General features: G+C 39.1%; 1 protein-coding gene across 3 annotated transcripts in view; it reads right to left on the bottom strand.

The window, feature by feature from the left end:
- EMB (embigin) overlaps positions 1 to 26,789 on the bottom strand; it is a 118,685-nt gene that overhangs the window by 13,459 nt on the left and 78,437 nt on the right. For 2 of the 3 annotated variants that reach the window (XM_061129823.1, XM_061129825.1), the window contains exons 4-6: positions 8,235 to 8,315; positions 7,938 to 8,121; positions 7,386 to 7,474 (exon numbers count right to left, since the gene is read on the bottom strand). In XM_061129823.1, the coding sequence (XP_060985806.1) occupies positions 7,386 to 7,474; positions 7,938 to 8,121; positions 8,235 to 8,315 (354 nt within the window). The remainder of the gene's footprint in view (positions 1 to 7,385; positions 7,475 to 7,937; positions 8,122 to 8,234; positions 8,316 to 26,789) is intronic. The other variant, XM_061129824.1, reaches the window with a different exon arrangement.

Here is a 26,789-nt window from a genome sequence, read left to right as displayed (position 1 = left end):
TCAAACTTTTGGTGTCCATGTACTGGTACTGCTCTTCTTAATAGAGCTTTCTTATAATTTACAATGCCCATGGCCTTCCTACATTAGCCAGCTTAATGGCGTGGATTATTGGCATGTGCAGGAAAGATTTCTAGGCTATGTGGAAGGCAGAAGAAATAAAACATAGAATGAAAGAACTGGAAGTGCATCTGAATTCATTTCAGAACTTTAAGAATGTATACAAACACCCCTGAATGAGGAAAAGCATCCAAACGGAGTCCTTTACAGAACACCCAGCTCATCTGAGAAAGGTGATTAAAAGGGATTAAAATGATGGAAAATAAAAAATGAATTCACAGGGGACAAGGCCCAGAAGAATGAAAAAACAGTAGCTTTGAGATGCTGGTGGTGGTACCAATTCATCCTTTAATAATATATATATTTAAAAACTTTGCTGTGAAGCTGTAAAACAAATTCTACTGCTTGAAAAACTCATTCAAGTCCTTGGCTAAAGCAGATGAATAAGTGTTTGTTTGTATAAGAATTACAATTTAAGTATAAATTAGAACAATTTAAATCAGGGGACCTAATTACCTCTCCTTTCCATAAAAAGAAATGAAATTGGTAAAAAGTTAAAAAGAAATTATTATTTCCAGACCTATGTAGTATATGGAGCAGAAAGAATAAATTGAATAATAACTTTACATATTATTATAAAACCTAAGAATATAAAGGAAATGGCCCATTCAACACCTACTGAATTTAATAAGGCAGAATAAAGCAAGTAATACTTTGATATACCGTGAGCTAAATTTTTAAATACTATACACATGTGTCTTTTTATAATAAAAGTAAAGAGGGTATCTCTCATGTAAGTGTTCTTACTAGATCAAGTTATTTTTGTTATCCAGTTCAATTTCCTCAGTCTGTGGCTACCCCTTCAGGGCCATTTGTAGATCCAGACAGCACTCTTAATAGAAGAACCCATATAAGAAAACCAGAAGCAAAGCAAGCACCCAAGAGAAGACTGACCATACATACTGACATGAACATAAGAACTGTATTTTAAGTTCCTAAAACATAAGACAATAACTTTAAACGTCACAATGTTAAAAGGTTTAATTTAGATTGAACCACAGAACATCATATTTTGTTTCATTTTTCTGATGGTAGAGCCAGTTTCCTCACGAGGCACTGGAGAAGAAGACAACAGAAGTCTGGGCAGTGGCTGAACTGAATTCCCTGGTGACCTCGGTATTAAATTCCCTACTCTCATTCAGCCCTCCAGTTTTTCAGTCCTGGGCGGCAGGCAGTGAGTCCTGGATGGGTCATATTCCAGGGCACAGATTGGGCCTTGTTTTCTAGGGCTAGGAATCTGGAGGTATAAATAACTCATTCTCATACTCAGCATGGTTTTTTTCTGGTTTGGGAGGGGCTCTCCTCCTATCTGGGGAAATAAGTACCAAATTGAGCTTGGACTGGGAAAGAGTAGGTGACTCTGCTTTGGTTTAAGGTTAGTAAGACCTAACTGAGAAAAAAGAAGCCACCCAAGGATTTCAGCAAGGTTTGCAGCCAAGTCTGGCCGATAATGAGACGTTATTTTCTTTGGTGTCTCTCTTCTGTGTGTGTTTCCGTATTTGAGATTTTGTTGTGAAGAGGAATGACTGTACCAGGTAAGAATGGAGTTATTCTTGGATCTCCTGACAAAACACCATAAACTCAGTAGCACTTTCTAATCAGACTCCATTCCAATATTCCCAAGCGCTGATGTGGTTTTACTACTAAATGGAGTATGAGAACACAGAAGCACTTTGAGGGATAAAGTCCTACCGGGAAAGATCAACTCTACTTTTGGAGAGGCCTCAATTAAAAGACTGGCTTCCCTGGTGGCTGAGGGTAAAAGAATCTGCCTGCCAATGCAGGAGACATGGGTTCAATCCCTAGGTTGGGAAGATTCCTTGGAGAAGAAAATGGCAACCCACTCCAGTATTGTTGCCTGGAAAATCCCATGGAGAGGAACCTGGCAGGCTACAGTCCATGGAATTGCAAAGAATCAGACATGACTGAGTGAGTAAGCAACGAAAGACCTGCAGATTAAGTAGTTTTGAGCTTGGCTAAATAGGGATTCTTTTCTGAAGCCACAAGGTTCTTTACAAACCTCAGATGGAACAGAGCCACCCTTCTTGAATTCCACATGGAGAGGTACAACATGTACATATTTGGCACTGCTTTTTCATAGTGTAGCTCTGATACAGTTATTTCTAGAGCCAGGCTAGGCTCACCTTAAAACAAGCAGTGCTTTGAAGACAGACTGTGAAACTGGTTTTGTTAAGCACCAGTTAAGGGCACAGTTTCTGCTTTCCCAGCTTGTGGATCTCCCAGACACCTATCCTGCTTCTCAATTTCAGCATGATTCTTTTTGGAAATTAATCAGGCTATGCTTCAGCAGGGGAATGTGTGTTGAAATATGATCGAAATATTGAAATTCACCCACAAGCTAAGAATCAAAAGTGGAAGACAGGTAACATTTGAGACGGCAGAAGATATATTGGTCAGCAGTAAGCCTCTAAGAGGTACAGTCTTGGGAGCCACAACTGGTAGCTGAAGGGTGCTTTACAAGAAAATCCTGGGTATTTTATGAGGTTTGGGTGAGGAACACATGGGTATGCCATGAAAGCATCCCAGTTAAATGTTAACTGCAGATAATTGACAGTGACTGAGGGATACTACAGGGAAACAAAACTCACATCTTGTATTCTTTGCATCTCTTCTGTTTCCTTGATGATACTCTAAACTAAAAGCCAAATGGCATTAATCACTGCTCTGGTATGCTTTCTTTGGCTGAGAAGAGTGATGTGCATCCAAATTGGAAAAGGCACTATACTCAGGGAACACTAATTCATTCAAACTTCTCCAGAGGTAAGTTGGTTCTGGGTTTCTGCTTATGTTTAGAAATATTTATGAATAGAAGGACAGTGTTAGAGCATTCTAATGTGTCCTGTTGACTTAATGGAACTCTGGATAAAGTAGGACACACACTCTTTGGGTTGAAAGAATTCAAGTTTTAAGACAGTGAATTTGCTGATTCAGACATGTCAGGGAAGGTAAGGTCTAGGAACTACTCGGTGGAAATGAAAGCCCTATGGAGTTGTAAGCTTAGAGATTTCTATTTGCATATTTGTGGACTAGAAAATATCAGCCTGTGTCACTTCCGGCTCAAGGATGTTTAGGTGTTATTGAATTAGAAAAAGATTCTTCCATGTAGTCAAAGCCAGCTAACTAGCATTCTATTAATACACTATACACTTCTATCAATACACTTTGAAGCTGAAGTTCCAACTGTTTCTATATTCTGTTCTTCCCTACTTTGACTTGTTGGATGCTCCCAGGTGGGACAGATGGCTGGGAGAAGAGAGATTTCATAGCACTTGGTACGTTCAAAATCTCACTATGTCTTCTAAGAAGTTCTTTGTCCTATTACTTATTCTTTACCAACAAAGTTTCTGCATCTTGGTACTAAGAGATTTTAACACTGATTGTTATTATAGAATTTTCAGTGTCCACTTTAGAATATTTCACCTTCTACTGAAAAACATGGTAGGCCATCACTGCTCTTTCTCGGTGAAAGGTAATCACTGACATATTAGCCTTTGCAAGCTTCAGGTGTGACCTTTGCTTTCCCCTGTATTGTCACCAACAGACAAACACACAAAGTCAGCATGTTTTTTTCCACAACATACTAATCAGGGATGTTCAGGGTTTTTTATAATCTTGTAGTACAGTCAAAGATGGAGAAGCTCTATAGAGGTAGTGAAAACAAGACCTGGAGCTGACTGTGGCTCAGATCATAAGCTCCTTCTTGCAAAATTCAGGCTTAAATTGACAAAAAGTAGGGAAAACCACTATGCCATTCAGGGATGAGATAAATCAAACCCCTATGACTATACAGTAGAGGTGGCAAATAGGTTCAAGAGATTCAATCTGGTAGACAGAGAGCCTGAAGAACTACGGATGGAGGTTTGTAACACTGTACTGGAAGCAGTGACCAAAACCATCCCAAAGAAAAAGAAATGCAAAAAGGCAAAATGGCTGTCTGAGGAGGCCTGACAAATAGCTGAGGAAGGAGGAGAAATGAAAGGCAAAGGAGAAAAGTGAAAGATATATCCATCTGAATGCAGAGTTCCAAAGAACAGCAAGGAAAAATAAGAAGGCCTTCTTAAATGAACAATGCAAAGAAACAGACGAAAACAATAGAATGGGAAAGATGGGCAATCTCTCTTGAAGAGCATCGGAGACCTCAAGGGAACATTTCATGCAAGGATAGGCGTGATAAAGGACAGAAACAGTAAGAACCTAACAGAAGCAAAAGAGATTAAGAACAGGTGGCAAGAATACACAAAAGAACTATACAGATAAGGTCTTAATGACCCAGATAACCAGGATGGTATAGTCACTCACCTAGAGCCTGACATCCTGGAGTCTGAAGTTAAGTGGGCCTTAGCAGGAATTACTAATTTTAATTGGAAAAGACCTTGATGCTCAGAAAGACTGAAGGCAAAAGGAGAAGGAAGCAGCAGAGGATGAGATGGTGAGATGGCATCACCAACTCAATGTACATGAATTTGACCAAACTCCAGAAGACAGTGAAGGGCAAAGGAGCCTGGTGTGCTGCAGTCTGTGGGGTCACAAAGAGTTGGACACGACTTACTGACTGAAAAACAACAGTAATAAATCAACCAATTCCCATAAAAGGAGACAGAGGGACTTTGCTGATAAACTGTTTGGAGGTCTCAGGCACATGCAATCTAGTTGACTCATGTAGTCAATAGCAGAATTTGGGGGGGGGGGGGCATCAATTAGAGGATAAAATAGGCTCAAATAGAGGATAAAATGGGCTTTTCATCTACACTCAATTGAAAAGATAACCTTTCTTAGGAAAAGTCATAAGCAATCCACATGGAAAAACAGTAATACAGGATATTTGTAAAAATATACACTAATCTAGAATTCTTACAAGATCTAAACAACTATAATATGAATTATTCTACAAATGCCATTAAATTACACTCAAATGAAATAATTCCTCCAAGTAATAGTCACCTTAAATAAACAGAATTATTTTACCAACAAGAATCTGGAAGGGCCCAAAGTATTAACTATATAAAATCTTTAAGGTATAGGACACACTTAAAAGTTACACTGTTAAGTGGGCATTTAAAACTAATAAACTGAAAATAAACTGCTTCAAGAAAACTATCAAAAGCAAAAAAGTAAATATTCAGTGGCTCTTTGTATTCCTCAAGCACTTGATTTCAAACCTTGACCTGTGTAAGTGCTTCTAACAAAAGCCAGCATCAGCCTAGTTACTCAAAATAGATATAAATCAAGAGGCCTTCTTCAAAACTGGCATTAAATTTATTAGTGTTAAAGCATTAGTCACTCAGTCATGTCTAACTCTTTGCTACCCCATGGACTGTAGCCTACCAGGCTCCTCTGTGCGTGGAATTCTCCAGGCAAGAATACTGGAAGAGCCATTCTCTTCTCCAGGGGATCTTCCCAACCCAGGGATCAAACCAGGGTCTTCTGTATTGCAGGCATATTCTTCACTGTCTGAGCCACCAGGAAGTCCCCAAAACATGGTACATGAAAATCAAAATGCTTCTTTTCACATTAGAGGCCAGAATGATCAGTTCCAAGTAGTAATGTAAGTAATTTATTATGAGTTCTAATAAGAAAAAATGAATTTAATATTTAAACTTTGAACAGGTATGACAGGACATACTTCTAGAAAACAGTCCTATTTAGATGAAGAGAAAAAGCTGTTTTTAAAGTTGAATCTCCTGGAGGCACTTTGAGCCTCAAGATTTGATAGGCATTTCCTCAAGACCTCTAGCCTTTCTTTATGCATTTAAAGGAGACACAATAAATTGTTTACTAGGGTTGTGTGTGTGTCCACATGTTTAGTATCTGTTAGCTCATTAGAATGGTTGCAGGGGGCAGAGAAAAAAACTAGGGGAAGAAAGGAAAAGGGAATGGAAGAAAAGAAATAAGGGAAGGAAATTTATATGACGTATCTAACATTCACTAGGTTAAATTAGGCAAATGGAGGAAAGATGGTTAAAAGAGAACATCCATGATCAAAATAATCAAAAGATGATAACAGATTCAGCCTTTGCAAAGACCAAAGTGCATAAATACAGGATTTATTATATTTATTCAGTAGGAACATACACAAAACCACCTGAAGGAAATGAGTCTGTGTGCAGAGGGACTACAGGGAGGCATGAATGAGGGAAAGATCTGAAATCATGGCAGTGATGGAGCAGGCCATCCTGCTATTGATGGGACTCTGGGGACAGTATCCATATTTTGTCAGAGCAGCTAGTCAGATTTCACAATCTTTAGGAAACATAAAAAAACAATTTCTCGTGTGCCCTGGGAAATTAACATGAGACAAAGCCCAAAACATGGCAACAGACTGCATTTTCCAATTACCATCAGAGACAGTGACATTCACTAAGCTGTTAATATCATAAAATATGATTTTTTTGTGAAGATAATTACCCAATTTGAACAACTAGTCTATATTATGAGATTAAGACCTTTAAAGTTTTGGTTTAATGATGGGGAGAGTAAAATACTTTGACTTGTTTTTTTTTTTTTTTCCCATGGGGGAGAGCTGTGGATTACATTCTAGGGTTTGACCTTATTTGATTAAAGCAAAAGCAGGCAACCTTTGTGCATCCCCTTATTATTATTATTATTATTTTTTTTTTTTTTAGAGCTTCCCTGATGGCTCAGACAGTAAAGCATCTGCCTACAATGCAGGAGACCCAGGTTCAATCCCTGGGTCGGGAAAATCTCCTGGAAAAGGAAATGGCAACCCACTCTACTATTCTTGCCTGGAAAATCCCATGGATGGAGGAACCTGGTAGGCTGCAGTCCATGGGGTCGCAAAGAGTCAGACACAGCTGAGCGACATCACTTTCTTTCTTTCTTATTATTTTGAAATTTTATAGGTCCCTAAAATCTCAAGTCCTAGAGTCACTGATACAGAACACCAAAAGCATAATCTCTCAGGTTAGGAGTGCAATAACTCAGACACCCAGAAGAATATTATGAGAACTCTGAGTTTAGAGAGCTAAATAAATAAATAAATTCAAAAGACTGCTACAAGAAATGTATAAATAACCTGGCAGCCTGGTCTTTCAAACTAAAACCTGTATTTTCAACTGGGAAGACACTGGGAAACTCCATTTTCAACATCACCACTTATAATTCCACGGAAATCATATGATGACTTTCTTAGTATTGTAATAATCATTTTAAAATTTGAGGATTCAGAATTCTGTGAATATAACGCTAGATTACTTAAAATTATTACTCTATAAATGATTAGTACTGACCTTTCAAATTAAATGTACCCTTTCGTTGCTTTTTCTTGCCAAAGAAACAAGAATAGCTTCCCATCTGTTTGCTGTCAATGACGGCGACCCTAAAGATAATTTATGTTATTATTTTTTTGTTTGGTTGGTTTTTTTTTTCCATTTATTTGTATTAGTTGGAGGCGAATTACTTTACAATATTGTAGTGGTTTTTGCCAAACATTGACATGAATCAGCCATGGATTTATATGTGTTCCCCATCCCGATCCCTCCTCCCGCCTCCCTCTCCATCCCATCCCTCTGGGTCTTCCCAGTGCACCAGCCCTGAGCACCTGTCTCATGATAATTTATGTTATTAATACAGGCTTAGTTCTCAAAAATGCTTCTTAATGAAAATGAAAAGACTCAGCCATTAATCAAAAATTTAAAAAAGAAACAATTCTGTAAATGTGCAAATTAGAGTATTAGCATAACATTCAAGTGACAGCAAAGGAAAGAATGCTCAGTCAGCAAAAGTATCTAGAATTTAACTGATTTCATCTAGCCATACAGGTTAAAATTTTGTATACTCACCTATATTGGGTATACAGGATACTTCCCGTTGCATTGACGAGATAATTATCCTCAAGTAATGTATCACCTTTTTTCCAAGTCACATTTACTGAATTCAAATCTCCAGATGTGAATTGGCATGTGAGTTCTACATTAGAAGGTCTTTCTAAAGTGATATTTTTTTCTACTGGCATATTGGAGTTTTCTACTTGCCACAAAATAAAACAAACAAAAAAAAAGATGTAAAAGTTACATTTAGGGAAAATTCAACATATAAAAAGTTTAAATAATCAACAATAGTGCTATATCTACGGTTACCTAATGTAACATTCCTTTGAAGCATTATTCCTCTGTCAACACAGATTTGGTTCCCTTTATTATTTTCTTTCATAGGCATAGCTGAAAAAAAAAGGTTTGTTGCAACAGTAATGGAATCACAAAAGCCTAACTCTATGATCTTAATCTACTCAAACTCTTGCTAGCTGACAAGGATATAGGGGGAAGAGTTCTATTTAAAGAAGTGCCACATGCTCTTGACAAGGTAGAAACAGTATAACTGGAAAAGCAAAAACTAGTGGGGACAGAAAGATGTGACTGTTTTAACTCCTTTTACTAATCATGTTATTGGTAGTTACTACAAGAATGTTTTGTGAATATACTTTGTGTGATATACTAATTCTCTCATTCCCAGTTTTCTTAAATCCTTAAGAACTTGTAGGGATGGGATAAAGATGCAGTTGTGAGACAGAAGAATTTAAATAAACATCCTGCAGTTCTGAATTTTCACTGAATTTGAAATACCAGTACAAAGCCATTAGGTGATATATCTATATATAAATAGGAATATGTAAATATCAATATATATAGATATATCAAACTTTAGGAAGATATGTAGAGCCAACTTATTAAAATTTTGAACAGTGGTAAATAAAAAAAAATAAAGTAGGCACACTGCTCTTTCTATAATAATTGTACCACTGGTAATCAAATAATAAAGAAGGATAACTTTCTCTTTATAGAATTCCAACAAATAAATGCAGAAATCATAGGAACAGGCATTTTGCATCAATCGCTGAAATCATCTCAAAAACAGAATTGTGTGTCTCCTGAAGAGGAACACCCCATTACCTAAGTATTATGTTTGTCCAAAAAAAATAAATAAATAAAGTGGAAGGGAGCCCTAAAACTTAAGTCTCTCAGTCCAATTACTAGTTTTTAGGAAATACAGAGAATAGGAAAACATTTTAAAACATGAATTTTTTAAAAAGTAAAATAAACTATAATATTTAGGGATGTACATCTAAGTGATAAAACAATTTTAAAAAGCAAGGAAGAGACTATATAAAAATCAGAACAGTGATGCTTACTTCAACTGGGAAGGAAAGGGGTGGGTTTGGGAGGGGACATTGCTTTATAGAAACACATTTTTCCATCTCATGTTCAATAGTATAGTATCATTGAAAGTGTAATGCAAAGCCAAAATGTAGAAAGAAAAAAAACTGAATTTAAAACAGCATAACAGCACTCTTAATTACATTTAAAACTTTACAAAAAGGCTTCTTTAAGCAATGGCTAGGTGCAGTTTTTCAAACAGTGAAGTACAGCTAGTGTGAAGTGCTTTGTGAGTGAGCACATGCTTGAAATGACAACCCATGTAATTCCAACACTGCTGAATTGAATTTTATGCCCAAAAAGCAAAACAAAACAAAACTCCTAGGTATGGAAAGACCTTAACAAAATCCAATTATACAGGAGAAAAAAATATGAGTCAGGTAAAACTGAAGAGATTTATACATTTCAGCATATGTACATGCACAAATTATACTAGATACTAATAACAGGAGAAAATGTTTCTAGATCTGCTGTATTTGGAGCTGAGCTTCTGTTTTCTGTAAATTTTCCTCGCTCTAGGACAGCCATAAATCTTAGTCCTGTCTGTCAAAGAAATCTACTTCTTCCTAAGAGTCTCTATCTTCACCCACACCCTCATTTCAATATAGAATATTCTATCTTACCACATTAGAGAAAGTGCTTTCTCTTGGGTTAAAAATGGCCTATTTAACCTGATGACTTCTTTTCCAAGCTCATGTTTTGTCTGATGTCTTGGAAATATCAGATTTTGCCAGAGACTACCTCTATGTGCTGAGTCGCTCAGTCGTGTCCAACTCTTTGTGACCCCATGGACTGTAGCCCACCAGGCTCCTCTGTCCATGGGATTCTCCGGGCAAGAATACTGGAATGAGTTGCCATTTCCTTCTCCACAGGATCTTCCTGACCCAGGGATCGAACCAGTGTCTCCTGTACCTCCTGCATTGGCAGGAGGATTCTTTACCACTGAGCCACCTGGGAAACCTGAAATTCCCTTAACTTTGCTCCTGTTTCACAATCCTAACATTGTGAAAATGTGTATATTAATTAATGTGTACATTAATTCTTCCAACTACCCCTAAATGTTGGTCTCCGTTGGGACTCTGCTCGCTAGTCTTTTTACTTTTCAATTTGACCTTCCCAGGTTGGACTCAACTATTATTTCTAATATCCTTTATTTGTAAAACTGTTGGCTGCATTCAAAACTTTCTTCCTGACCTCCAGGCCCACAGCTCCAGCTGTCTACTGAGCATCTAAATCTAGATATTCCAAATGTTCTTCAAACTCAAAAGGGCCAAGGGAGATGCCTTAGCCTTCTCTTCTCCTGACCCCTAAGAAAATCGCATCCAGTAGAATTCAGTTGATTTTTATCTCTGAAATGTCAGATTTGCCCAGTTGTCTCTAATCCCCCTTACTGTGGGGCTTTGATGAGATTGAGAACACGCTACCCCCAAAATATGTCACCTTGGTATACTAAATACCTTAAGCTGCAGGAGGTTGTGGAAACAGCAGAAGCAGGAAGGTCACTGACATTCCCCTTGCCCACCTCTCCTGAAACAGCTCATAAAACCCTGATGGAGAGGTGCCCTCTCGTACCTGGGGGAAAGGAGCATCTTTATCTCTAAAGACAAAGGGACACATAGAAGAATTCTAACAACAGGATTTTGTAAATTTCTCCCAGTTTATCAAATGTATCTCATACCCTCTATTATATTCTCCTACAACTGTCCACTTTTCATCAAGCCTAGCATAAAAATATGCAGATTTAACTGTTTCCTTGGGTCTTCATTTCCTTCTGAAGGATGTGTGTCACATAAAACTTACATTAAATTAATATTCATGCTTTTCTCCTATTAATCAATTTTTTCAGTTTAATTTTCAGACCCAGTCAGGGACCCCCTAAGAGGGTCCAGGAAAATCTTTTCCTCCCCTACACTTTCATTATCTTTCACCAGGACCAGAAAAATGACTTCCTAACTTCTCTTGACTACAGTTCCTCTTCTACTTGTTCTCTATAACAACAACAAAGTTGTCCTTCTAAAGCAAAACTTGGATTATTTATCTGCTCTGATTAGATACCTTTCATCTGCCAAAAAAAAGGGGGTATTCTTTTTCTTTTAATCATAGAAAGAACACTTACCATGAGACCTACCATCTTATCTGTAGGCACACTGGTGTACAGTAGAACTTACTCATCTTGCATAACTGAAACTTAGTACATTTGACTAATACCTCCCCATTTCCCCCTCCCACTAGCCCCTGGCAACTACCACTATATACTTTGCTTCCATGAAAGTGTCAGTCACTCACTTGTGTCTGACTCTTTGTGATCCCATGGATTGAAGCCCACCATGCTCCTCTGTCCATGGAATTCTCCAGGCAAGAATACTAAGGTGGGTAGCCATTCTCTTCTCCAGGGGATCTTCTCAACTTAGGGCTCAAACCTGGGTCTCATGCATTACAGGTGGATTCTTTACCATCTGAGCCACCAGGGAAGCCCTTGCTTCTTTGAATTTGACTATGTTGGATACCTCATATCACAACAGCCAAGATATAGAAACACCCCATCCATCCGTCAATGATGAACAGACAAAAACAATGGGGTATATACAAACAGTGAAACATCACTCAGCCTTAAAAAAGAAGGTAATTCATTCAGCAATATACAACAACATTGATGAACTCCAAGGATACCATGCCCATGGACACCACACCATGTGAAATACGGCAGCCACAGGAAAAACACTACACAATTCCACACATATGGAGGGGTCTGCGTCTCTGTAGTCTCTGCTCATAGCAGTCACAGCCTTTGCTGGTACTGCATGGCTCCTCAGAAGACTGAACTAGTTTGGTTTATTCCCCTCCTTCATTTTTGAAAGGAAAGCTTAGTTTGTAAAGAAAGTCTCAGGAAGTCAAAATGTCTAGGAGATGTGGCAGATAGATGCACCAGCATTCAAATCTCCAAAACACCCTTTCATATCTGACAAAACTCTGCTTCAGGGATAAAGTCTTTGTAGACATCTGTGAATCTCTTTCCCAGGTCGGAGTTGAGTTTATTCCTGCTGAATCCTGAATGCCGCTCAGCCCGTCTTAACTCCGGCAGGGTTCCCCTGTTCAGAGCGAGGAGAGCCGGGCCTCGCTGCAGGGCAAGAGATGCTGAAGGTCAGAGAACCCAGAAAAGGCTATTTGATTCTTGCATTATACCTCTGGCCCCTCATAGGCTGATGACAAACTTTCCTGGGGAGAACTGGCAGGGAGACGCAGTGCCGTTATCACTCCTAGCAGGAAGCAGTGTAGAGATATTTATGTTCCAGAAGGTGGTTCCAGGGCACCATGCTCTTCTTGGTGATGCAGTTAACTGGAGCCTCCCAACATAGCAGGAAGTTAGGATATGAATCATTCCCCCATTTCACAAGAGAGCGGCCTGATGTTAGGGGCTCTTGTAGGGGAAGGGCAAAACAAAGTATATTGGACACTTCAATTTCCCCATTTATAAAATGGGACAATACATATTTTATGAGACAATAGAAAGGATGAAATGAGCTATCATGAGAAAAGGAGTAGTCATATAACATAGTAATTGCTGAATAATTACCCACTTCTTTCCTCTCACCATTTATCTCACTGGGGAATATAACAAAGTTATCATGTATGTTGCTAAAAGTTATATATTAATTATATCATTTAATCTTCACAGCAGTTCAACAGTGTTAAGTACCATTATTCTCTCACTATTTCATGGATGAGGAAGCTAAAGCAAGCAGAGGTTGACTATCTTGCCCAAAATCAAGCATAAAGATGATAATAGCAGAGATTCTCAAACCTAGGTGTGGCTGAGTCCAGATTCTCATAACCAATAAACAGTATATCCCAGCTCTCAAAGATGTGAAATGCTCATGACAATGGAAATAACTTCATCACTTTCAAACTATTGAACCAAGATTTTAAATGAAAGAAAACACTACCAGAGATGAAACAAATTTATAACATAGCAATATACTTCTGCTTGCTCCTCAGAAGAAAAGCTATGACAAACCTAGACAATGTATTAAAAAGCAGAGACATCACTTTGCCAACAAAGGTCCATATAGTCAAAGCTATGGTTTTTTTCAGTAGTCATGTACAGATGTGAGAACTGGACCATAAAGAAGGCTGAGCACCGAAGAATTGATGCTTTTGAATTGTGGTACTGGAGAAGACTCTTGAGAGTCCCTTGGACAGTAAGGATCAAACCAGTCAATCCTAAAAGAAATCAACCCTTAATATTCACTGAAAGGACAGATGCTGAAGCTGAAGCTCCAATACTTTGGCCACCTGATGGGAAGAGCCACGTCACTGGGAAAGACCCTGCTGATGGGCAAGACTGAGGGCAGGAGGAGAAGAGGGCTACAGAGGACAAGATGGTTGGATGGCATCATTGACTCAATGGACATGAGTTTGAGCAAACTCCAGGAGATAGTGAAGGACAGGGAAGCCTGGCATGCTGCAGTCCATGGGGTAGCAAAGAGTCGGACACAGCTGAGCAACTAAACAACAAAGCAATACAGCAGTGTGTTACTAGATGAATGATGTGATTAACATTTTTAATTAAAAATTCTGTTCTCCTCCAGTTTGAGACATAATTGCCATATAACACTATAATAAGTTTACAGCATAATGTTCCGATTTATGTACACTATGAAATGACTACCATAAAGGTTTAAGGGACATCCATCACCTCATACAGATAGAAAATAAATGAAAAAGAAAATACATTTTACCTTGATCAACATATTTTAAACATTTATACTTTCAACTAAATGCTTCCATTAAAAGTGCAGTGTAGCCTTTCTTCTTGCCACGTCACTCTCCAAGCCCTGTTATCTCACTGCTTTTTATATATGCTAGTGTTTCTGCAGCCTGATTTCCTTCCCGTGAGGAAATCACAAGCACTGAAAACATGTAAAAAGTTTTATCTCTAACATGGAAATATTTTTGGTTAGCAAAAAACTAGTCTGTCTATTTAACTCAATGGACAATGTTTCAACTTCCCCAAAACGCCACAAGTACAATGCATTTCTGCTGTTTCACTGTGTTATAAAAGCATCCATAACATCTATATTTCTCAGACCGTACTTATTTGCTCAGTTTCTGAATTATATTTTTAAAAAGAATGTTCTTTAAATCATAGAGTAATTTACCTCTGTCCTAATACAGTCTTAAAATTTTAAACGTATATGAACCTTTCTCAACATAAAAAAAAAAAAAACTGCATGAAAAATCGGCAAAGGATCTGAATAGAAACTTTTCCAAAGAAGGCATACAGATGGTCAACATGCACATGAAGAGATGCTCAATATCACTAATTATAAAGGGAGATGCAAATCAAAAGCACAGTGAGATATCACATCTATCAAAATGGCTATTACCCAAAAGACAGCAAATAGCAAGTACTGATAAGAATGTGGAAAAAAGGGAACCCTTGTGCACTACTGGCAGAAATGTGAATTGGTGCACCCATTATGGAAAACACTATGGAGGTTTCTCAAAAAATTCAATATAGAAACACAAAACAATCCAGAAACTCCATTCCTGGGTATTTATTCAAAAAAAAGAGAAGCATTAATTCTAAAAGATATATGCACCCCTATAGCCACTGCAGCATTATTTATAATAGCCAAGATATGGAAGCAACCTAAGTGCTCAATAAGAGATGACTGATAAGGAAGATGTAATGTACACACACACACACACACACACACACACACACACACACAGAGGAATATCACTCAGCCTTAAAAAAAAAATAATGAAATCTTGCCATTTTGCAACAACATGAATGACTTAGAGGGTATTATGCAAACCAAAGTAAGTTAGAAAAAGACAGTTCCATTTGCAACATGAATGACCTAGAGGTATTATGCAAACCAAAATATGTCAGAGAAAGAAAATTACTAAGTGATTTCACTTCTATATGGGATATAAAAAGCAGAACAACTGAACAAACACAACCAACCAGAAACATAGTCACAGATACAGAGAACAAACAAATGGTTGCCAGAGGAGAGGTGGGTAGAGGGTTGAGAGAACTAGGTGAGAGAGATTAAGAGGTATAAACTTTGTTACAAAATACAGAAGTCACAGATGAGAAATATGCAGTGTGGGGAATATAGCCAATGATAATGTAACATCTTTTTATGACTACAGATGGTGTAGACTTACTAGACTTATAGTGTTGATCATTTTGAAATATAGAGAAATATATAATCACTGTACTATGCACCAGGAACTAAAATAGTGTTGTAATGTTATACTGTAAAAACAAACACACTCATAGAAAAAGGTATCAGACCTGTAATTACCAGAGGCGGGGGTGGGGGGAAGGGAAACAGGATGGTGGCCAAAAGGTACAAACTTCCAGTTATAAGATAGATAAGTACTAGGGATGTAACTCGAAATGATCAACACTACCGCACAATTGCACTCATCTCACACGCTAGTAAAGTAATGCTCAAAATTCTCCAAGCCAGGCTTCAGCAATATGTGAACCGTGAACTTCCAGAAGTTCAAGCTGGTTTTAGAAAAGGCAGAGGAACCAGAGATCAAATTGGCAACATCCGCTGGATCATCGAAAAAGCAAGAGTTCCAGAAAAACATCTATTTCTGCTTTATTGACTACGCCAAGGCCTTTGACTGTGTGGATCACAATAAACTGTGGAAAATTCTGAGAGAAATGGGAATACCAGACCACCTGACCTACCTCTTGAGAAGCCTATATGCAGGTCAGTAAGCAACAGTTAGAACTGGACATGGAACAACAGACTGGTTCCAAATAGGAAAAGGAGTACATCAACGCTGTATATTGTCACCCTGCTTACTTAACTTATATGCAGAGTACATCATGAGAAATGCTGGGCTGGAAGAAACACAAGCTGGAATCAAGATTGCCGGGAGAAAGAGCAATAACCTCAGATATGCAGATGACACCACCCTTATGGCAGAAAGTGAAGAGGATCCAAAAAGCCTCTTGATGAAAGTGAAAGAGGAGTGAAAAAGTTGGCTTAAAGCTCAACATTCAGAAAACTAAGATCATGGCATCTGGTCCCATCACCTCATGGGAAATAGATGGGAAAACAGTGGAAACAGTGTCAGACTTTATTTTGGGGGGCTCCAAAATCACTGCAGATGGTGATTGCAGCCATGAAATTAAAAGATGCTTACTCCTTGGAAAGAAAGTTATGACCAACCTAGATAGCATGTTAAAAAGCAGAGACGTTACTTTGCCAACAAAGGTCCGTCTGGTCAAGGCTATGGTTTTTCCAGTGGTCATGTATGGATGTGAGAGTTAGACTGTGAAGAAAGCTGAGCGCCTAAGAATTGATGCTTTTGAACTGTGGTGTTGGAGAAGACTCTTGAGAGTCCCTTGGACTGCAAGGAGATCCAACCAGTCCATCCTAAAGGAGATCAGTCCTGGGTGTTCATTGAAAGGACTGATGCTAAAGCTGAAACTCCAGTACTTGGGCCACCTCACGCGAAGAACTGACCATTGGAAAAGACCCTGATGCCGGCAGGGACTGGGGGCAGGAGGAGAAAGGGACAACAGAGGCTGAGATGGCTGGATGGCATCACCGACTCGATGGACATGAGTTTGAGTGAACTCCGGGAGTTGGTGATGGACAGGGAGGCCTGCCGTGCTGCGATTCATGGGGTCGCAAAGATTTGGACACGACTGAGCGACTGAACTGAACTGAACTGAGGGATGTAATGTACTTCTTGCTTCTTCTGTCTGCCTTCTGTTGGATGAGGATAAGAGGCTTGTGCAAGCTTCATGATGGGAGGGACTGCCTGTGGGGAAAACCGGGTCTTGCTCCAATGGGCACAGCCATGCTCAGTAAATCTTTAATCCAATTGTATGCTGATAGGTAGAGCAGTGCTCCCTCCCTGTTAATTGTTTGGCCTGAGGCGACCCAGTCCTGGAGTCTACAGGCTCTATGGTAGAGCTAATGCTGACCACCAAGAGGACTTATGCCAACACGTGCCTTCCAGGATTGGTGCTGCCAGTGTCCCGGTCCCCACAGCAGGCCACTGCTAACCCATGACTCCACAAGAGACCCTAAAACACACACAGGCAGGTCTAGTTCAGTCTCCCGTGGGGTCACTGCTTCTTTCCCCTGGGCCCCCTGCACAAGGTCTTGTTTGTGGCCTCCAAGAGTTTCTGCTTCCCTGAATCCCATGGAAGTTCTATGATCAAATTTAGCTGGCCTTCAGAGTCAGATTCCTTGGGGACTCCCAGTCCCTTTGCTGTATCCCCAGGTTGGGAAGTCTAATGTGGAGCTCAGAACCTTCATAACATTGTGAGAAATGCTTTGGCATTACTGTTCTCCAGTTTGTGGATCGCCTACCCAGCGATCCAGCAGGTATGGGAACTGATTTTAACATGACTGTGCCCCCTCTACTGTCCTGCAAATCAAAAAACAACAGATAGAACCAGATATGGAACAATGAACTGGGTTCAAAATTGGGAAAGGAATATGTCAAGGGTATATATCATCACCCAGCTTATTTAACTTAAATGCAGAGTACATCATGCAAAATGCCGGGTTGGATGAATCACAAGCTGGAATCAAGATTGCCAGGAGAATTATCAACAACCTCAGATAGGCAGATGATACCATTCTAATAGCAGAAAGTGAAGAAGAACTAAAGAGCCTCTTGATGAGGGTGAAAGAGGAGACTGAAAAAGCAGGTTTGAAATTCAACATTCAAAAAACTAAGATCACAGAAACTGGTCCCGTCACATCACAGCAAATAGATGGGGGAAAAGTGGAAATAGTGACAGATTTCATTTTCTTGGGTTCCAAAATCACTGCAAACAGTGACTGAAGCCATAAAATTAAAAGACACTTGTCCTTGGAAAAAAAAGTTATGGCAAACATTGACAGCATATTAAAAAGCAGAGACATTACTTTGCCAACAAAGTCCATATAGTTAAAACTATGACTTTTCCAATTCATGTACAGATGTGAGAGTTGGACCATAAAAAAGGCTGAGCACCGAACAATTGATGCTTTTGAATTGTGGTGCTGGAGAAGACTCTTGAAAGTCCCTGGGACAGCAAGGAGATCAAACCATTCAATCCTAAAGAAAATCAACCCTGAATATTCATTGGGAGGACTAATGCTAGAGCTGAAGCTCCAATACTCTGGCCATTTGATGTGAAGAGCAGACTCATTGAAAAAGACTCTCATGTGAGGAAAGATCAAGGGCAAGAGGAGAAGGGGATGACAGAAGATGAGATGGTTGGATGGCATCACCACTCAATGGACGTGAGTTTGAGCAAACTCTGGGAGATACCGAACAACAGAGAAGCCTGGTGTGCTGCAGTCCACGGGGTGGCAAAGAGTTGGACACAACTTAGCAACTCAACAACAACAAAAAGGGATGCTATCCTGTACAACAGGATGAATATGATTAACACCTACTGTTTGTTATATATGAAAGTTGTTAAGAGAGTAAAGCCTAACAGTTCTCATCATAATGAAACTTTTTCTTTTTTTGCTCATACCACATGGCTTGCAGGATCTCAGTTCTCTAACCTGGGATTGAATCTGGGTCACAGAAGTGAAAGCCTGGATTTCTAACCACTAGGCTACTAGGGAACTCTCTTTTAATTTTTTTATCTACATAGGATGGTGGATATTCACTAAACTTATATGGTAATAATTTCATGATGTATATAAGTCATATTATGATGTACACCTTAAACAGTGCTATATGTCAATGATACCTCAATAAAACTGGAAGGGGAAAAAAAATATGTGGATCTTTAAGCCATCTGCAACCTTCAGAGAAATGACAACAGTTAGACCTTAATGGGTTCATTTAGGAATCATATCATGTGAAATAAAAATCTACTTTGTTCTTGCATTAAAAAAAGAAACAAATGGAAAAAGCCAATGAAAATTTTGCACATAGGACAGTGTTTTCAAACATGCTTTAAAAATAGATACTCTTATTAAAAAGAGTTAAGTACATTAAGGACATTTTGCTAAGTGAAATAACCCAGAAAGAGAAAGAAAAATACTATATGATTTCACTAATATGAAAGTGAAAGTCGCTCAGTCATCTCCGACTCTTTGTGACCCCATGGACTCTATAGTCCATGGAATTCTCCAGGCCACAATACTAGAGTGGGTAGCCTTTCCCTTCTCCAAGGAATCTTCCCAACACAGGGATCAAACCCAGGTCTCCCACATTGCAAGCAGATTCTTTACCTGCCGAGCCACAAGAGAAGCCCAAGAATACTGGAGTAGGTAGCCTGTCCCTTCTCCAGCAGATCTTCCCAACCCAGGAATCGAACCAAGGTCTCCTGCATTGCAGGCAAATTCTTTACCAACTGAACTATTAGGGAAGCCCTTTCACTAATATGTGGAATCTAAAAAGAAAGTTGAATTCAAACAAGCAGAGAGCAGAATGTTGGTGTTATGAGGGACAGAAGAGGGGTGGGGATGGGGCGATCAAAGGGTATGTATGAGGTTGCAGTTACATATAATGAGTAAGACTAGAGAGTCTAAGACTTTATGCCTAACTAAATAGATACTCCAAGTCAAATGAGATCTAAATCACAGCTGACAACAGAGTATTATAAAAATACTAATTCTCCCCCCAAAATAATCCATAGATTCAGTTAAAAATCAGTCAGATCCAAAAAGTATTTTTTATGGAACTTGGTTCCAAACAAAAAATCCACTTGAAAGAGTAAAAGTACAGGAATTAGGAAAAGCTATTTTTTGGAAAAAACTAACAAAAGTATAATGTTTCAAGAAGTAATATTAATTTGTTAGTGATGCTGGAAAACACCAAGAAAATCAATGATATAAAATAAGCAGAATTTTTCAGATTGCAAGTTGGAAACAATTAGTGGACCAGGAAATCAACTTAGTTACCACCAGATGTTTTTTTTAATGGGTTGTAAAAGAGAAATCATTAAAGTGTAACACATCTATTACCTGTGGGTGTTGCTTGACATGTGCATGCATCCGTGGTAGTACATCAGTTCACAAGGTAAATCATTGATTACTTTGTAGAGCGCTACTAAAAGTTGGAAAAACATTGAAACGGTAGAGAAACAAAATAGCATAGGGGAATTTGTAATATGACTAGGGTGGTATTTCAAAATAGTAAGGAAAAAAAAGAACTATTCAGGCAAGGATTTGGGGACATTAGCAACATATATAAAATATCTATATAAAATAATATGTCTATATAAAATAATACATCGATGTAATAAAGTTAGTGTTCTATCACACACAATACAAAAAAACCATGTTTTAAATGGTTTAAAAATGGAAAGTTAAAAAACGCTATGAAAATATTAACAGAGGTGTGTAAATAAAATTTAATACACAATAAAAAACCATGTAAAATTTTAAAGAAAGAATATTTGCAATTTTTATAAAAAGTAAAAATTGCTACTCAAAATTTAGAGCTGTCTCATTTGTGTAAACTGAAGACCATATGAGCCCAATGGTTTCCCTGGTGACTCAGACAATAAAGAATCTTCCCACAATGCAGGAGACCGGGGTTCCATCCCTGGGTCTGGAAGATCCCCTGGAGAAGGGAATGGCTATCCACTTTAGTATTCTTGCCTGGAGAATTCCACAGACAGAGGAGCCTGGCAGGCTACCATCTCTTGGGTTGCAAAGAGTCAGACACGACTGAGCAACTAACACTTTCACTTTTTTCATAAGCCCCATAGACAAGTGAATAAATGATATTAACATATAAATGCACACATATATATGTATGTCTAACTCCAGAATGCAAATTAAAACAACGGGTAGACCTTTTCATGCTCATAATAGCAAAGAGTTTACTATCAAGTCTGGTCAGGATCTAGAGAAAACTATACTCAAATATGCAAATGGGGGAGAGGAGTAAATTATCAAGATACTTTGGAGGGCAGTTTGCAAGTAGGGATTAAAATGTGCATAGTTTCTAATTCAGCAATTCTATTTTGTGGTATTTATCCTAGAAGAACACAAACCACCATGCCCAGAAAGAGATATGTAGAAGTGTCTGTTACTCTGTGGCTTACATTAGAAAAAAATTCAGGCAAACTAAGGTCTCTTAAGAGAAAAAAACCCAAGCCTGTGTATCTATACTGTGCACACAGGTAAAGAACATGCTACATGCATAGATGATATGGCTAGAACCCCCAGAATTAATGTTGAATGATGACCAAAAAAAAGCAATTTTCAGATGGATACATATGGGTTTATACTATTAATATTAAAGAGTAGCCAAAAACATTATAAAGTTTCTATGGTTACTACATACATAAACACATACATTGAACAGAGGTTACCACTGGAAAAGAGAGAGATCTGAGAATGGAGGCAGTGAATAGTCAAGTCTGACAAGTTTCGTTTTTATCCCCAGAAGTTCTATTCAGCTATTTTTCAGAAGTGATTTTTTTTCCCTTTCAGTTTTACTGAGATATGCTTGACATACAGCCCTGTGTAAGTTCAGTGCATACATCATAATGACTAGACCTACATATATTGGAAAATGATTATCCATCACCTTATACAGATACGCCCTAACAGAATTTTTTTTAATAGCATAATGTTCTTTTCTCATGTTTCAAGTATTTCTTCCTTCACGTTCTTCCCTATTCTAGAGTCTGAAGTTCTGGAAGGTGTAGTCCTACTGCTCCTTAGTGGACGCTCAGTGTTAGAACTGCTTCATTGCACTTCACATTTCTGTCTTGCAAGCAGGTGCAAATATGAATTGCAGAGCCAAGGAGAACAACTCCTTCTTCCACAGATGTTTTTCATTTGCTTTCCTGCAGAAGTATCACCTGTCAGGGGTCATTTTTGTGTTATTTCTCAGGTTGGAAGCTCCTGTATCATGCAAGTGACGTAAATCTGAATTCCAGCCTCAGGGAGAGTAGGTTCTTGTCTTAGAAAACTCATGGAAGTCTTTTGTTTCGGTGCAGAACAAGGCTAAAACCAAGAGGCCAGCTGAGCATCTCCTTGTGCTAACCAGCTGTTTTTTACACTATGTGAATCCTTTCTCTGTGTTTATAGAATTCTGAGGGTTTTCAGCTCCAGCTTTCTGGGGCTTTTCAGTTCCAACTCCCCTCCTTGCCTAAATTCAAGGCCTTGTTCTAAGTCTGTGGCTATGAGAACTCAAGTGCCTTGGCAACAAACACAAGGAAACCTAATATGACATCAATCCACAATTGGATCCCTGGTCTAATTATAATTCTTGACAAACAAGTTAATTTTACGGTGTTTGCCTTTATAAACTTCCCCATTTTGTAGTCCAGTGGAACACAATTCAAGTGCTTCCTGAATCTGTCTCCTGGGCTATAGTCTTCCATTTGGCTCAAATAACACTCTTTTCCATTTCTATTATAGACTGGTTTATTGATTATATCTTTTGGCAGTACTTAGCTATATACTTAAAAGATTTTATATTTAAAAGAATGAATGTTTGCTATATTTTAGATTTTCTAGATGTGTCAAGAGAACTGTCAGAGTCTCTAATTTATTGTGGGCTAGAAATAACATTTTAGTATTTCTTAAAATGAATTCACTTTTATTTATGTAATTCAAAATTAATTTTAAAAATACTGGATACATATCAGAGAAACAGAAACAGTACTTCTCTATTTGTGCTTTATGGGGGACATAGCTTTTAACTTAATTCTCAAAGATGGGGAGGATTTGAAATCAGCAAAAGGGCAGGGAAAAGGCTTTTAATTGATCAGGTTCCCTGTCCCACTTATGTTCAGCACCATCATCTAACCTTTAGGTGAAATTTTTTATTAAATGTTAACAACCCTGTGATTATTAAATCATCTGTCTCCCCACGCTGAGGGGACAGGGAACAATAATATAGCTATTCGTTTTTATGTGCCAAGCAGTGGTTTACAATTGAGGATGTTTTTGTCTACCAGGGGACATGTGACAATATCTGGAGACATTTTTGGTTGTCACAACTTGGTAGGTGCTACTCAGATTTAGTGGAGAGAGGCCAAGGATGATGCTAAACATCCTACAGTGCCCCCAAACATGCATCCCCCTGACCCCAGCAACAGAGAATTATCCAGCCCAAAATGTCAGTGTTTATGATAATGAGACACTCTAGTGCAAAAAAAGCTGCTGATAGCTATTATCAACTGTGTTACTATGACGGATCCTTCTTCCACCTTCTCTTTCACTCTCTGTGTATATTAGGATTCACAGTCCTTTTCCTCTGTACATCAACAGTCTACTTAAGATTTGATAACTGGTGATCTGCTTCTGAGAAACATCCTAAACAAGTACGCCTCACCGGAATCATTCTCAGATCTTCTCTGCAACAAAGCGTCTGAGCAGCCAAATGTAAGGGACACTCATTTCTTTCAGTTCAGTTCAGTTCAGTCGCTCAGTCATGTCCGACTCTTTGGGACCGCATGAACTGCAGCACGCCAGGCCTCCCTGTCCATCACCAACTCCCAGAGTCCACCCAAACCCATGTTCATTGTGTCGGTGATGCCATCCAACCATCTCATCCTCCGTCGTCCCCTTCTCCTCCTGCCCTCAATCTGTCCCAGCATCAGGGTCTTTTCAAATGAGTCAGCTCTTTGCATAAGGTGGCCAAAATACTGGAGTTTCAGCTTCAACATCAGTTCTTTACATTTTCTCCAACTCACTGACCAGTCACTTGAACCTGGAATCTGAGTCCTAACCCAGACTTCCGGCCTAGCTGGTCTAAACAACATGGCTGCCATTCCCTACCTGGACTAATCTTCCCAAATTTTACTCTGTGCTTTAATATACTCATCTGTACCTCCAATGCCTGCTTTGTCTGCCTCCCTGTCTCATCAGGTCCTTGCCAGGACAGCTAATCACATCTTAAAATGGTAAATAAAATGTGCCAGTGGGGACAGCCTATGCCAACATTACCAGGGTAGTCAAGAAAACTGCCAGCAGATGTTTTAATTGTAACCTCTTTGGTTAAACTGTAACACATGGATGGAGACACCAATCACCATAACATACACAGAGAAAGAAAAAAATAAAACAATACAGAAACACTCTGATTGCTGAAATGCAAACAATGACTTCCGAATATTGACACTGGGAACCTAGCGGAGTGATATAAAAATAGTCCATTGTTAAAAGATCAATTTTGAAACCCAGTGGTATCAGACAACTGGGAAAAAAGCATACCTTATTCTTAGTCAAGTCAGTTATACTTTTACAAATATATCCACTATCTTAGCAAGCGTGATTTCCAAGACAAACCTATTGAGCAAGGAGCAATTAAAATACCTCGTTTTCATTGGTTTTGAAACTTTTTCCATAGTCTCAAAAACAAAGCTAAGTTTCCTTAAAATAGGTATAATTATATTAGGCACTCTATTGAAAGAAATGAGTAACTGGGCGTTAAGAAAGGCTGCGTAGGAAAAAAAAAAAAGAAAAGAAAGGCTGCGTACATAGTATAATGGTTAATAGTAGAGCCCCTGGTGCCAGAGAGTCTGGTTTGAAAATCAAACTCCCAACTTACCACCTGTGACTGTGGTAGGCTCACTTGGTCTCTCAGTGCTTCTTTTTCCTCATGAGCAAGTTGCAGATAGTAGCAATATCTATTGCTTAGGGTTCTTATGAGGTTTAAGCTCAGTTATGTGTAAAAATACACACCTGGCACCTAGACATTACCTTGTATCTGTTAGGTAAATTACTAGCAATATTTTTAAAACATAAAACCAGTAGACAATTTGCTATCATGACTCAAAGGTCATGCTGTTCACTCTCCAAGGCACAGGACCTGTTTCTCAGTCTCAAGCATCTGTGAGACAGTATGCTATGAACTGGGGTCCACTCTGCAACCAGTGTCCACATTTAGATCTCTCTACAAGAGACATTTTGTCCCCAAAGAGATGTTAAAAAGGCCAGAGGAAAAGAAAAAATAATAAGCAACAAAACAGAAATGTTGTTAAGCACAATTCAAATAAACAAGGTGAAAATACATGAAAACATTGTCTTTATGAAGTACCTTAAAAATCCTAGTGATAACAATAGGAAGAAAGCCGGCTGCTGCTGCTGAGTCACTTCAGACGTGTCCGGCTCTGTGTGACCCCCTAGACGGCAGCCCACCAGGCTCCCCCGTCCCTGGGATTCTCCAGGCAAGAACACTGGAGTGGGGTGCCATTGCCTTCTCCAATGCATGCAAGTGAAAAGTGAAAGTGAAGTCGCTCAGTCGTTTCCGACTCTTAGTGACCCCATGGACTGCAGCCCACCAGGCTCCTCCGTCCATGGGATTTTCCAGGCAAGAGTACTGGAGTGGGGTGCCTTCTCCGAGAAGAAAGCCTATGGTTCCTAATAAACTTAAGTACACCTTCAGATTTAAATTCTATATTTCAATAAAAGCAGTTCCTAAAACCAAACTTTTAGATGGAAAGGCAACCAGAACAACAGCCTATGATGAAAACGGTCACAGCTCAGAGACGCTGTGTTTCAAAGAAAAGTGAAAGTAAAGGTAAGTCAGTGAAGTGAAGGTCGGTCAGTTGTGTCCGACTCTTTGCAACCCCATGGACTGTAATACAGTCCGTGGAATTCTCTAGGCCAGAATACTGAGTGGGCAGCCTTTCCCTTCTCCAGGGGATCTTCCCGGCCCAGGAATCAAACCCAGGTCTGCATTGCAGGCAGATTCTTTACCAGCTGAGCCACAAGAGAAACCCAAAGTTAAGGTCAATTTTTTTTTTTTTTTGAGTAAAATCAAATCCAGACTTAAATAAGGAACAACTATATTCCAAATGTCTACTGCAATAGGGGAAATGCTGCAAGCTTTGGATCTACAGGCATCTCAATGTCAAATAGGAAAAAAAAACACTTTTATAAGACAGGATAAGAGGGCTGGAAGGAACTGTTGAGAAGAAATGAAGCTTCTACCCAGTGGTAAAAGCAGACAGCACCATTGGAATGGTGTAATGCATTTACTGCTTGCACAGACTGGGGGCAAGCCAAAGTCCAGGTGTCTGAGAGGAAGAAAAAAGCATGACTCAAGTTTGATCAGGCCAAGGTAGACAGGGTGTTGTATTAGCTGCTCAGTCATGTCCAACTCTTTTGTGACCTCATGGACTGTAGACCACCAGGCTCCTCTGTCCATGGAAAACTCAGGCAAGAATATTGGAGTGGGATGCCAGTCCTTCTCCAGGGGATCTTCCTAACCCAGAGATCGAACCTGGGTCTCCTGCATTGCAGGCAGATTCTTTACCATCTGAGCCACCAGGGAAGCCCCAAAGCAGACAGAGAGTGATGGACAGTTGTGAACACCTGCTCTCTTGGATACTGTAGGAACACTGGTTTTAATAGCAGTTATCAGAACAAAAGAGTGGTTAGGAGCGAAACCCTCCAAACAGGTTAAGTAAGTAAATAATCAGCCTGACATCAACTAAAAGTCCCATTTTTACTCTTCCAGTGGGCACCTGATCCTTTTTTCACTGAGCTCCAGCTATACAGGATACAT

Source organism: Dama dama, chromosome 25 (genome assembly GCF_033118175.1).
Source record: "Dama dama isolate Ldn47 chromosome 25, ASM3311817v1, whole genome shotgun sequence".
NCBI classification, from domain to species: Eukaryota; Metazoa; Chordata; class Mammalia; order Artiodactyla; family Cervidae; genus Dama; species Dama dama.
Note: the sequence above shows the minus strand (reverse complement) of the source record. Positions and strands in the feature narration are given on the sequence as shown.